Source organism: Pezoporus occidentalis, unplaced genomic scaffold (genome assembly GCF_034315485.1).
Source record: "Pezoporus occidentalis ecotype Australia unplaced genomic scaffold, CSIRO_AGI_Poc_V1 ctg62, whole genome shotgun sequence".
Taxonomy (NCBI): Eukaryota; Metazoa; Chordata; class Aves; order Psittaciformes; family Psittacidae; genus Pezoporus; species Pezoporus occidentalis.
This window is the reverse complement of record NW_026915966.1, coordinates 2,153,350-2,167,108: the sequence shown is the minus strand read 5'-3', so window position 1 is coordinate 2,167,108 and position 13,759 is coordinate 2,153,350. Positions and strand designations below refer to the sequence as shown.

General features: G+C 44.3%; 2 protein-coding genes across 2 annotated transcripts in view; one reads left to right on the top strand and one right to left on the bottom strand.

The window, feature by feature from the left end:
* FOXK2 (forkhead box K2) overlaps positions 1–13,759 on the top strand; it is a 430,591-nt gene that overhangs the window by 268,682 nt on the left and 148,150 nt on the right. The window lies entirely within an intron of this gene.
* The window catches only part of OGFOD3 (2-oxoglutarate and iron dependent oxygenase domain containing 3), a 43,396-nt gene that overhangs the window by 5,366 nt on the left and 24,271 nt on the right, over positions 1–13,759 (bottom strand). Inside the window, exon 8 of the mRNA XM_062639783.1 lies at positions 11,984–12,107. Coding sequence (XP_062495767.1) covers positions 11,984–12,107 — 124 coding nt within the window. The remainder of the gene's footprint in view (positions 1–11,983; positions 12,108–13,759) is intronic.

Below are 13,759 nucleotides of genomic sequence, written 5' to 3'. Positions count from 1 at the left end.
TCAGTGCAGCACACCAAGGCATTTAGTACTTTTAATGCTTAGACATACAACCCCATATTAGATAAAACTCACATTTTGTACACCCTTCTATTGATTGTATTTCCTACTTCCTGCCCACAAACACTTACAACTCCTTTATAGCTGTTCCCAACTGGCTTCACCATTTCCATCAGGTTGTCTAGTAACCAGGATTGAGCTATACTCCGGCCTAGTTTCCATGGAAGAGTGCAACAACGGACTGGAGGAAGTTCCCCCAACACAAACACACTTGTTCTTGCCTTTTGTATTTGGAGAGCAAAAAGCCAAAGAATTAGAAAGATCTGTGGTAGCCTCAAGACCAGCAAGAACTTCTTTCTAAATGATCAGCTTGCCTGCATAACTCCATGGGAACAGAGGTAATCAATCCCTGCCTTTGATCTCTATGTGACAATACCCACAATTACAGCTCATTTTCTCTTCCTTTCCATGTTTTCTCTCTTTCCAGCATTAAGTGCTAGAAAGCGTGTTTCAAGACAGATTTAGCCCAATAAAGGTTTAGCTGATGAGCTCCTTGCAGATTGCAGTAAGTGTTAGCATGAAGCTGCTCCCCTTTCTAGGTCACGGATATGCCTCCAGCGCTGCTTCTGTACTAAGAGCAGTCAAGAGTTAACCATGAGTGGAGCTGCTTCTCAGTCCCTTCTTTCTGCGGCTCTTGGGCATCCACACAAGTTTTAAAGGCTTCGAATAAGCACAGAATAAACTGTACTGGGGATAGAAGATTCAGGTGCAAACCCATTTAAATACATGACCCTCTCACAGAGACCTGGGACAAGGAACCTGCAGCAAGCTCAGCACCGCAGCATCCATCAAAATTGAGTCTGGTCTTTGGTGTCACTGACACAATTCAAAATCTTAACACCCTGTCAAGCTTCTGCTGTGAAAAGCAGGAAAGGTTTTGCTCCTCTTACAGGAAGCAAGACCTTAATCGTATCAGAGGTAACCACTTATTCTCCTGATGTTTTGAGGCTCCATTTTTGCACAGGTCCACAGGAATCATTATTTATGAAGACACAGAAATGCCAGTTACAAGCTCCACTGCTATGAATTTTGATGTCATTTAAATGAGGTAACACTTATTTTCCAGACTAATGCTTCACAAGCAGCAAAAGCAACAGCTGTGTCACTATGCAGCGATTATATCCCATTTAATTACTCCAACAAAACTACTAGAGAAACATATTTGTTAATTGTGAGCTTTTGCTTTTCTTTACTTTTGCACTCCCAGGTTTTAATCACATTCATACTGCCCCTTCTTTTTAGATGTACTCAGAAAATAACCACTGCAGGAAGCAGCATACAGGTGGGAAAGAGTTATATATGCATACATTATAGCGAAAACATCAGTATTCTCACAAAGCTGGATCTCAGGAGATGTTATCACTGCTGAATTTTAACATTCAGTTGCACTTCCATAAAAAGCAGCCTACAATTTGCTCTGTAACCCCTGCACTGGGGGGCTCTACAGGTTGGAGGAATATACCAAGGAAACAATTTTCAATTACAACTATGCCCTGGGCACGTAACTGACTTCAGCAAAACCACTTAAGACTGATTTGTTTGCTTGTCTCAAACAAAGGCAATACTGACCTATTCTAACGTAGTTAATGTGAAAATTAATTAGCAAGCACCACTACAATCCTTTGCAGTTAATGCACGTTCTCTTTTACAAGTATTAGAAAAAATATCCTCTGCTGTTCTTATTCTGGCAAGAGAAAGAGTAGTAAGGCACGACACTAAACTGTAACAAGACGTAGGGAGTGCATGGAAGGACTTTGAGAACCATCATATTAACATACCACAGTGCTCTTACAAATTACCACAAGATTATAGTGCCTCTAATATTACAAGTTCCTTGCATAACTTCGGTTGGAAGAGACCTTGGCAGGTCATTGGGTCCAATCCCCTTTCCCAAATCAAGGCCAATTTCTAAATTATATCCAACTCCTGAGTCCCATCAGGTTGCTCGGGGTCATATCATCAGCACAGAGGAGCGCAGCATTCAGAGGCTGACATTTCCCCAGGTATGCCTCAGGCACACATATTTTGCTGCCCCCATGTCTCCTGTGCTTGGTTTTGACCAGTGACTTCCAGAGGTCCTTTCCAGCCTCAATGACTCTGATGACACGTGGAACAGGCCAGTCACGTTCATACCAACCTTGGCAATCATTTTCTGCTTGCAGCATTCCCATTTTGCCACTGGATCCCAATCTCCTTTCATGATCCCACCCTTCACATCAGACTACCCTTTCTGCTTTCTTGGCAGCATCCTTCTAGTTTAATCCACTGCCAAATTTCCTTGTTAACTCTTTGGGTCATGAGAACATCAAGGAGAAACTGCAACTTGTGTTAAGACTGTCTCAGCCAACATGCAATCTTGCAAGCAAACAAGCAAGGGAACAGTAACTGTCCCCTCATGCTTGTCCTTGGTCTGCTTAAACTGAGGCTGAAGACCAGGGAAGGGAGGAGCTACCCCTGTCTGATGCCCCTGACAGGGAAGGGACACAAAGCAGGGCTGGAGGGGGTGTAAGAGGTCTCACCTCCATTCACTGTCCATGGCAGCTGGCTGGGGGCACTGCAAAGACTGAGCTGTTGCTCACAAGGAAATGAAGCAACTCATCTGCCTGATTAAAGGGAAGCAGGAACAGTTTATTTGGAACTACAGATCTATTCAACATCTTTCATCTTAGGCACTGACAGCTTTGACTGCCTGCTTAACATTTATCAGCTCTAAATGTTACTCGGGAAAGCAGGAAAAACTGCATCTCATCTGCTGAGTGACACCAAGACGGAAGCACTGCCGGGGAAACTGCACAAACAAAACCGTGTTCTCATCCTTGTCATCTGTCAAGGATTAACTACTAATTCATTCTCATGGAAAGCATCCAAAAAAACCACCCTACAATTAGGCAAATAATCTGATAATATTTTCTGTAATCACTCAATAAAACTTATAACAGCAATACTTACTCAGTCACTTATAAATAAATGTTGAATGAGGAATGCTTTAAGCAAGTCCTTACCAAAATCCCACATGGAATGACAGCATCTGTGAGTGCCTGATCTGGGATGAAGAGAGGGTGACAGAAGAGAGGGCTCAAGCTTCTCTAAACCGTTCTGCTACATAGATGCTTCTGTGCTTGGCATAAAGAAGCCTACGGCCTAAAATAAGCCAAAAACCATGTATGTAATGAAGCCTAGTTACAAGCCTCTTCCAAATTTATTTACTAGACAGAGTCACTTGTTATAAATGAAATCACTGACCCACCCTCTCCCACAGCCAGCTCGCCAGCTGTGGATTAACAACAGTTTCCAAATGACTTGCTTTTATTTGAAATCCAGAAGCACCTGGACTGAAATTCCAAATCAGTTTTTAAAGAAAATAAGTGACTTTAATTCTTTCCTACTAAAAGTACACGAGCATTTTTAGACTTGAACTGAACCCCTGCCTGCTCCTCTCCTATCAGCACAGTTGGTTGCTCAAAAGAACAGGAGCTTCTGCTCTGTACATTGTATCTGAAGGTGTGACAACCTAGTGAAGTATTTAGAAGTGAAAGCAGTACAGCTGCGCTCTGCCCAAATCACAGTTACCGAGTCCCATCAAGGCCTTCCACTTCTTCTCCCTACAGCCAAGGGATTGACAAGGAGATTACCTCAGCTCTTGCCTTCCAGTTCTCCCCAGCAGTGTTCAACCTCACCCAACCAGTACAGCCAAGTCTGCTTTGTTCTCCCATCTCAGAGCATTCTGGGAAGCTCTAAAGGTTTCTAAAGAAAGGTTTCTAAACTGGACTCCTATAAAAGCTTCCCACCTAAGAAAAAAGCGTTGCAATTTCTATCAGGTCAAATTCCTCTGGATCATCTATTTTGACCTTGCTAAACATTGCATGTTTACTAGAGCTGCAGTCAAACTGCCTGGATTCCAAGTTCCAGGTTTCAGATTCTGATAGAGAAGGAATTCATCCTCACATTTAGGAAATCACTAAAGCATAAACACACAGGTAACTTCTGCTGCTCATTTCTTATTCAAAGAACGGCCGTTGAAGAGAAAGACTTCATGATAGCACCCTGTGGTGTGAGATGCTAACACTCACAAAGTTTAGGAACCAAGAAATGAAACATCATTACTGAACTGTACAGTGTAACACAGCTGAACCTGCAGTTAATCTGGTGTTTTGTTTTACTTTATCTGTTACATTACCTGAATTTCATCAAGTAACTGGTTGAAGCTGATTTTTCTCTGCTCCCTCTTTACACCTTCAGCCCCAATATCATGAAATATTGGCCTGCGTATGTATAACAAAGTCCTGTGCAGCAAGTAAAGCCCAAGTTCCACACTACATGTGTCCATTTACAAGTATTTTATAGTGGGGATAAAGGCTTAGATGCCAATTCTCAACACTGACAGTGCTTTACAACACACCTTGGAGCACTGTAACACATTTAGCTCTCTCTGTACCCCCAACACTCCTCAATCCTTTCAGTGGTCCAGCTAGTGCAGTGACCATTACTACCCTCAGTAACAGAGCCCCCCAACAAGCCAGTGTATTCTGTATGATGTAATTCATGTAAGCACCATGTGAAGTGCAGCTCTGTCCTGCATCTCCCAGGTACCTAGCTTTATGGGTCCAATTAGAATTTCATTTAATGCCATAGAAATCTACCATCAAGCACCACTGGATTACAGAAGCAGAGCCTGGCAGACACTCTCCTGTCAAAAATAAGACAGAAGGCAAAAGAGCCTTCAGAATTCTACAAAGCAGTGAGGAGCTATTGAGCTATTTTCTACGGACTGTAGTGACAGGACAAGGGGTGATGGGTTAAAACTGAAACAGGGGAAGTTTAGATTGGATATAAGGAGGAAATTCTTTCCTGTGAGGGTGGTGAGGCACTGGAATGGGTTGCCCAGGGAAGTTGTGAATGCTCCATCCCTGGTGGTGTTCAAGGCCAGGTTGGACAGAGCCTTGGGTGCCATGGTTTAGTGTGAGGTGTCCCTGCCCATGGCAGGGGGGTTGGAACTGGATGATCTTAAGGTCCTTTCCAACCCTAACTGTTCTATGATTCTATATTTCTATCACAATTGCAACAGACCCTCCTTTTTCTACCGTTTCTCTCTGCAATCATCTCCCCAGTCCCAGGTGCAATTTGTGGTTGGTATTACAAATCAGGAATCGCTGTCCCACAACCCATGAACTTCACATAGCTGGCTGTTGCTGCGGCTGCTAATGTCAGCTCTGTTCATTCATTCATTCATCCATTCAGGACTGACAGCTACTCCTGTGGATTTTAAAATATCACTCTCAACTTCCAGTTGTTACTGCTTTAACACCAAGCTGCGCTCCCGTTTCACTGGTTGGAGCAAAACTGAAGCTAGGAATACCAAGAGATTATCACAGTCTAGACAGAATCTGGATGATGCAGACCAAATGCAGAGAAAGATCAAGCTCTCTCTACTCACTGGAGAAGAAGAAAAGTCCACTGGTTCACAATACAAGATGGATTACTGTCCTGGGTTCGGCAGTAGCAGTCATTTTTCTCCTCCTTGGTAGCTGGTGCAGTGCAGTGTTTTGACTTTCAGCTTGGGAACAGAGCTGATAGTGATGTTTAGGTTTGGCCAAGGACTTTGTGAGCCTCATGCTCTGCCAGGGAGGAGGGGAAGCCGGGAGGAAGCAGAGACAGGACACCTGACCCAAACTGACCAAAGAAGTATTCCATACCACAGCACGTCATGCCCAGGATGCAACTGGGAGTTAGCCGGAAGGGCCGGAGACCGCGGGGTTGGAGGAGGTATCGGTCGGAGCTTGGTCGGGCTGGGGGGGGCGAGTTATCGGTCGGCTGGTGGTGAGATGATGTATTCTCTTCCCTTGTTATTTCCTTTATCATTATTATCATTGGTGGTAGCAGTAGTGATTTGTGTTATACCTTAGTTACTAAACTGTTCTTATCTCAACCCGTGGGAGTTGCACTGTTTTCGATTCTCCTCTCCGTCCCTCCGAGAGCAGGGGGAGGGCAAGAAAGGGGGGGAAGTGAGCGAACGAATTACCTGACTGGGTTTAAACCACGACAGTTCTTTTTGGCGCCCAACGTGGGGCACGAAGGGTTGAGATACCCAGATTTGACTGGATTAATAGTCACTCGTCACAATGCTGATTTATTGGCTCTCAGAGTTGTTTCGCTTGATCTCACAGCTTCAGAATGTTGTAACTTACTTAGAGCCGGTATTTGCTGTGATAGTGTTTATCAAGTGTGGGGCTTGGGCTAAGGTTCTTGTCTCACTGTGCTTTATGGCAATGGCTTGTAATACGGGTGGGCTCCAGCAGCAGGGCGGGACGGACGTGGCCGTGGACTTGTACCTGGCCGTCCGGCTGCTCTTCACCGCCCTGGCCCTCACCCTACTCTCCATCTTCGTGAGGCTGCGGGGAGCTGAGGGGGAGCGGCCCCGGGAGCCGGCGGCTGCTGAACCGGCCCGGGAGAGCGGCCCCGGGGACCAAGCGGCGGCGGGAGCGGGGCCGGAGGCCGCGAGGGGACGGCTGCGGGTGGAGGAGGTCGGGGCGGTCGAGGAGCAGAAGGAGGCGGCTGCCGAGCAGCGGGAGAAGGCGGCGGAGGAGCCGAGCCCCGCGGAGGAGCCGAGCCCCGCGACGGCCGAGAGCGTTTCCCGGAAGCCGCCCGCCGAGCCCCAGGAGGATGCAGGAGACCACGCAGCATTTCCCGGCAAGGCAGAGGAGGAAGAGCCGGACTCAGGAAAAGAGAAGCTGGCGGTGGGAGAGCCGGCAAGCACAGCAGCTACACCAGCCCCAGTGACAAGTACAGCAGCATCAACTGAGAGTTCTGAAGGTTTTGAATGGCCTTTGGGTATCCTTGGGACCTGCCTGCTGATTGTGATGGGGATCAGCATGTTGGCACTCACACAGACTGTGTTCTACCCACCACCATTTTGTCTGATCTCAAAAGTTAAGCAGAGTGGTTTGGGTCTTGTCTGGGGTTAGACGAGGATATAGGGGGACCAAGAGGTTTTCCCCAAGGCTGGGCAGTCATGAGTGGCAGGGTGTGTGGGACTGGGCAAGTATCTAGTCCACTGGGCCCCTCCAGTGCTTTGGAAGCATCGGAGATGGAAGGCAGCTGTATGGAGTCCCCAGCAACAAGCTGCAGAAACTGCTGAAGGGGACAGTGAATTATTTTGAGCCTGGTGGGCCCAATGCACTTCAGGCCATCAGAGCAGAGATGCAACACAGAGATGGACTCATGATCGAGGGGTGGACTTAGCAATGGACACTATTGCCCAGGTTATTCACGAGTGTGAACACTGCACACAGTCTCTCCTGCTCTGGAAGACTGTTACAAGAGATGGAGCCTGACATCATGGACCAGATGGACTCAGCAGCTTTATAGGGACTGGTCCATGCACTGAGATAAGAGTGATGGTATACTGAAAATGTGGGATCTGAGCATGACGTGAATGGTATGGAATAAGGGGTGGATAATGTCCTGGGTTCGGCAGTAGCAGTCATTTTTCTCCTCCTTGGTAGCTGGTGCAGTGCAGTGTTTTGACTTTCAGCTTGGGAACAGAGCTGATAGTGATGTTTAGGTTTGGCCAAGGACTTTGTGAGCCTCATGCTCTGCCAGGGAGGAGGGGAAGCCGGGAGGAAGCAGAGACAGGACACCTGACCCAAACTGACCAAAGAAGTATTCCATACCACAGCACGTCATGCCCAGGATGCAACTGGGAGTTAGCCGGAAGGGCCGGGGACTGCAGGGTTGGAGGAGGTATCGGTCGGAGCTTGGTCGGGCTGGGGGGGGCGAGTTCTCGGTCGGCTGGTGGTGAGATGATGTATTCTCTTCCCTTGTTATTTCCTTTATCATTATTATCATTGGTGGTAGCAGTAGTGATTTGTGTTATACCTTAGTTACTAAACTGTTCTTATCTCAACCCGTGGGAGTTGCACTGTTTTCGAAGAGCAGGGGGAGGGCAAGAAAGGGGGGGAAGTGAGCGAACGAATTACCTGACTGGGTTTAAACCACGACAATTACTAAATATATGCTTTAAGCAGTTTTCACACCTTGTGTTAATGTTGTGCGACTTCTAAATCTGAAAGTCTTACTTTTCATTTCATTGCACTTTCTGTCACTGCTGCATTTCCTCAGCTTTCAGTAGTGAATTCCTCCAAACATGTTCCATTAAAGAGCACAATACAAGATACAAAAAGAACCACTATTTCCCTTAGAGTACTGCACCTATTCTAGAGTCCTGTGATGTCTAACACTGCAGTAAAGCTACATTTATCTCAGTAAGTGTACACACACACACAAGCCCATTTCTGCACTAAGAGGCACCTATGTATGCCGCCTTAATGTATGCTTTTCCTTACCCAGGCAGAACAACTAATGGCTCAGGCTTCGAGCATACACTTTTTTCCTATTCTAAATGAAGAACAATCCAACTTCACACGTTCCCAAATAGCTTAAACCCTCACCTCAAGTATTTTTACACTTTAAGAAGCACACACTTCTGACAGCTGTGAAAATGTGTTAAGTTTGATATTCCAGGAAGAGTCACATTTCACTCACCAATGCACATCACTCATCTTGTGCCATAGATTACTTTCTTCCACTAACACACAGAAGTGATTGCAACCTTTCCTTCTGCCCTTTTATATAAACAACTTACATGTAAAACAAACCTCCTTGCGAGTTGAAGATGAGTGCAAAGCTGACCTTAAAAACAAGAATGCTCATGCAAATAAGGAAGACAACCGGTACTGAGAATCCATTCCAACGGCAGAGTTTCACCTGCACTTTAGGATAAAGTGAAGTCTGATCTGTCCAATATCACCAGTGCTCAAGTTGACACAAGACTCTCCAAAATTAAGAAGTTTCAAATATGGGTGACACCAACAGCTTTAGTAGCAGGAGGAAGTACAATTATTTTAGCACTGAAAAAGGAATGCCTCACAGTCTGCCATTTACTCTTAATCCTCCTCTATCTATTGAAGATTCCTAAAACAGATAGGCCAGCAAAGGAAAAGTAATGTTGAAAGGGTGTGGGTTTCATTTTGAAGTACCTCATTCTAAACGCTGCTCTGTTTCCTTTAGTCTCTTGAACAGAGCTACCCCGGTACAAAGGATGGAAAAAAAATGCCAGTACAACAATTTTGGAACTAGAATTTGCCCAGACATTTAGAAGCAGCAGATACTACTTTAGAACTGTTTCTTTGTCCAAAAAGAAAGTTTTCGTTTCAAAATAGTATTACACTTGGCACTAAGAATCCTCTTATTCATGGTACAGTGAGTTTCTTGCAGCAGGCAGAGGTCCTGACTTCAGTCAGAAGACACATTTATACTTCTGAAGGCCATCGGGACACAAGAAAGATGAGTTCCTTAATGTCACATTTGGTTATGAATTAGCCAAAGGTCTGTACATGTGAATTGGCACCACTGTGGTGACTTGTTCATGTCCATTAAAAAGGAAAAAAGACAAACCTCAAGAGCCTCTAGGTTAATAAATCATCATTCTTAAAGCTAGAGCCGTTTGTTAATAGCTGAACTAGCCAGTATTATAGACCATGCAACAAATCAGATTGAGAGTCTTTCACTCAAACATGTGAGAATTAGGTCTTAGGCTTCTTACACAATCCACAAGTGATGTATACTCAGAGAAGTGATAAGCGTTTTAAATCAAGCTCCGCTTATTACAAAGCAGTTCTCCCTGTCCCAAACTGTCTGGCTAAGACAGACACTTAAACAGTAAGTGCTGGGAAAGCACTGGAAGCAGCAGTGGGACTTGCAAGGGCAGCATTCCCAAACACAGGAAATCCCAGTGGTTTATTTTAAATTGTCTTGTTTTGAACTTCAAATCCCTGCTTTTCTGCTCTGCTGCATCAGTAACAATGCCTTTCTGTTCCCTGCTGTCAAGCCTGACACTAACAGATTCCTGCTCACAGAAAAAGAAATGTGCTCATTTTAGTGCACAGCACCAGGCTCCCAAAATGCAAACTAACTTTCAGACAGTAAGTGCCAGGTTTTAGCACTGAAATGCCATTAGCAATACAGAGAAGGTAAATTGGATGTCAAACACTAAAACCAAACCAGTAATTATGACAGACATCTCTAAAAACACCTGAATCTCCTAAATGGGAAACAACAGCTTGCCAAGACATGGTTTTGAAAGCTGGGTTGGACTGACAAGCACAAAGCATAAAGCAAAACAACCCAAACAAAAAAGAACACAGAAGGAAGGAGAGAAAACACACTGCAGAGGAACGTTCTGAACATAAAAAATACATCAGCTTGTACCAGCGACAGAAAACACCCTGGGGTCATTCCCTCCTTCACGTTCTCTCCCAAGCCACATTTTATTAGCAAGACAAAAACTAAGTGCAATTGCCTTCTCATTGTGCTTCACTCCTACAGCTTTGCTCCTTTGCTCAGAGGATGCTGACAGTTATTTAGAGCACACCATAGGCAGTGACACAACCATGGGATCCCTGACACCTGTGTTTAGGCTGAGGAGTGTGTTACAAAGGTGTAACTCGTATTAAACTTCTCTGTTGCATGCATGTAGCACACCTGATCTTTCAAAGGCCATTCCCTACCAGCTTTGCATTGCTTTAAAAGGTGTTTAACCACTTCTGTGGCACTTTCTACCGGCAACAGATCAGCCTGTAAAAGGGACTGGTCAAACCTAAGTGCTGCTAAAAATCCTTCTGTACTTCATCTGCTCCCCTTCCTCCCCAGAAACATCATCACAAGCAAACACCTTGCAGCAGAGCCTGCAAATGAACCAGATGGGGCTGTTTGGAAGCAATTTCACAGTTGTAGACTTCTTGATATCAAGTCGGGGCACACAGCACACAGAACAGGAATGAGTGCCCCTGCCTTGTGCCAGGCGTTCTCCTGGTTACTTGGAATTTGACTACGATTTCTACAGCTACAAAAACATGTTCATCTTAGAATTGCATCTGGAAATAATACCTCAGGCAGCATTACTGCTGCTAGGTGGATCACTTTATCCTTAAGTTAAAACAAAATCCACTCCCGTTTGCAGGCAGCAATAGTCAGAAGTCAGTTCTGCTTGGGGTGATACCTGTCAGCAGACAATTACTGAGGCTATCTTTAAATGAGTAAATTTCCATCTTTTCTCTTTTAACAAAAACAACAAAAAAGAAGCCAGAACACAGTAGGAATATCAAGTTGGCCTGTTTTTTTTTCCCCCTTGCAAAAGCGTGATCGGTCTTGCATTGTAAAAGGCTCCACTGCTGTAAGCTCAGTACTCACCTACCAGACAGCGAGTTGAGGCTGAGGTATTTCTTTCTAGGCATACTGCCGCAGAGTAATTCAAGATTCAAATAAAGCCACTTATTAAAAATAAATCTTAAACCACCCTTCAAGGCTTTTTGCCTTTTTCCTCCTTTATTTTCTTAAGCTACAAAAGCTATCAGCCACCAGAACGCTCATCCCTGTCAGATCTACTGAAAGCTGAATTGCACTTGGTTATAATCAAGTTACCATGGTTCATGTTACTGCAGGTTAACAGAGCTACAGTAATCAATCATCTTCACATCAAGCCCACAGCAACTACAGGTTGTTAAGCCCCACCATGAACAGCAAAGGAATTTCAAGCCTTTCTAAATGGCTTTACTTTGGGTTTGCTGTAGTCACACAGTTATCTTTGCTCTTGACAAAGTGACCTGCTAAGCTGTCATAACTGGATCGCAGTTGTAAGCCCTGCAGCCTCGAAGGAAGTCACTTTGTGTGGTTTAACTGCAGATATTTCTAACTGTGGCCACACTTTAACCTTTTTTAAGCTTTACTTTGTGTCATCAAACTGAAGACAAAATGTTGCACTATTCCAATTACTGCTGACACAAAACCAAGTCCCAGGACATCCACCACCCCATCCAGTTAGTAACTGGCACTCTTTGGCCTGCCTTAGTGCAGGCAAACCAAGACTCACCTGCTTGGGGCTCTACGGTCTTGTTGGAACCTGCATCCATGAAGACAAATCGGCCACCACCAAAGTCTTCACTGTAGTCAGAGAGATAGAGCAGTGAAGTATAGTCAAAAGAGCCATAAGTTACCTAGAAGAAGACAACATCACCAAAAGTTACCAAATTCTACTCATCTCTGCAAAGCATAAATAATTAAACAGATGGATATGATGGGGTTTTCTAATTTTCCATTTTTCACATACTTAATAGAAGGTCTGGAAGCTGAGAACATTCTTTTCTAGAAGTTACATTTATTAGTCTCTCACATTTACACACATACTGCATACAAGACTGGCACGTTGTGCTTATTATTTCCATTATTAGCTTCCATAATTAAAGTGCTCCTATTAATTTCTACCATAAGTCCACTGAGGTTAGCAAAAAACCACCCAGGGTCAAAAGCTGCACATCTGCATTGCAGCAAGAAAACCAGAAGGGCTCAGATCTGTTTATACTATTTCAAGATACATTTCATCATAAGGTTAATGAGACCCAAGAACAGCCTTTGAGTAATTGATTCCACCCACTAACTACTCATGGTTATAGGTTCCTGGAAACCTCACCTTTTACTCCTTCACCAGCTACCATGCAGGAGCTTCACGGTAACAGTGAATCAGACCTCCCAGATAAGCACACATTTGTTGGAGGAACTTCTACTCTTTCCCCTATAGGTTTGGTTTGAAAACCTTCAAATGTGACTTCCAAAGTCTCTGTTTCTTTTCAACCTGCAGACCAAACACCCCATTTTTAAGTATAACAAGGCGATTTTCCTTCCTTTTAAAGTATTATTTTTGCTCAATATGTATGTTGAAGATGGCAAAAAGAAACACTATGTTTTACTGACCAGAGTGAAGCTATATAAATATTTAACACTGAGTTTAGCTGATTCTGAAAGTATTTCCTTTCCATAGCTACATGTCACCAACAATTACAAATACACTTGGAAAGCAATGGCTGTATTCTCCAACTTCTTTACAGTGCATGACAGCTCGAGTTCTGCATTCCACTGTCAAACAGTGAAATGTGCAGCATGGTAGTACTGTATGAACACACAGCACTGGCAGACTGTTTTGACTGACCTGGTGACTGTTAGAGGTAGGTGCTACTTCCAAACTTAGAAGTTTCCTAAATATTTTCAATTATAAGTTACATTCATTAGTGCCAGTTAAATTTTGGCTCAACAGCAGTTGTACTTCTTATTCCGTAAGGGCAGTGACTAAAGAGAACACAGCAGCAGATGGGACAGGAAGACATTTTCATTCTTACTCAGTTTATTATTTTGACCATAAGGGCTTAAAGGAAAAAAGCCAAATGTGGTGACACGCTGTGCTGCACAGTTTGAATCACAAAAACGAGAGAAACCTTTTGGTGATCCCCTCCTCCCCAGATTTACCCATACCTTAGAAGCAATACAAGGCAATAAATGGGAAGTAATGAGCATGTGGTGCTGCAGCACCTCAAAACAGCCATTCTACAGCCGTCCTCGTGATCAGCTTTGCAGAGATATTTTCACCTTCACTGATTTGATGATAAAACTTCCAGTCAGTTTACGTCTTCCAGCCAGTGAAGGCAGCAGCAAAGTTTACTCAATTCATACTTGCAAGTCTAATGCATTACAACTGCTTTTACGAACTCGAGTGGTGCAGCATTCTTTGCTCTATCAGTGCGCTCTCCATCCTCTGCTAGGTGGCTGCATCAATTCTGAACTGTCACAAGCTGACTACAAACCATTGTAGCCATAC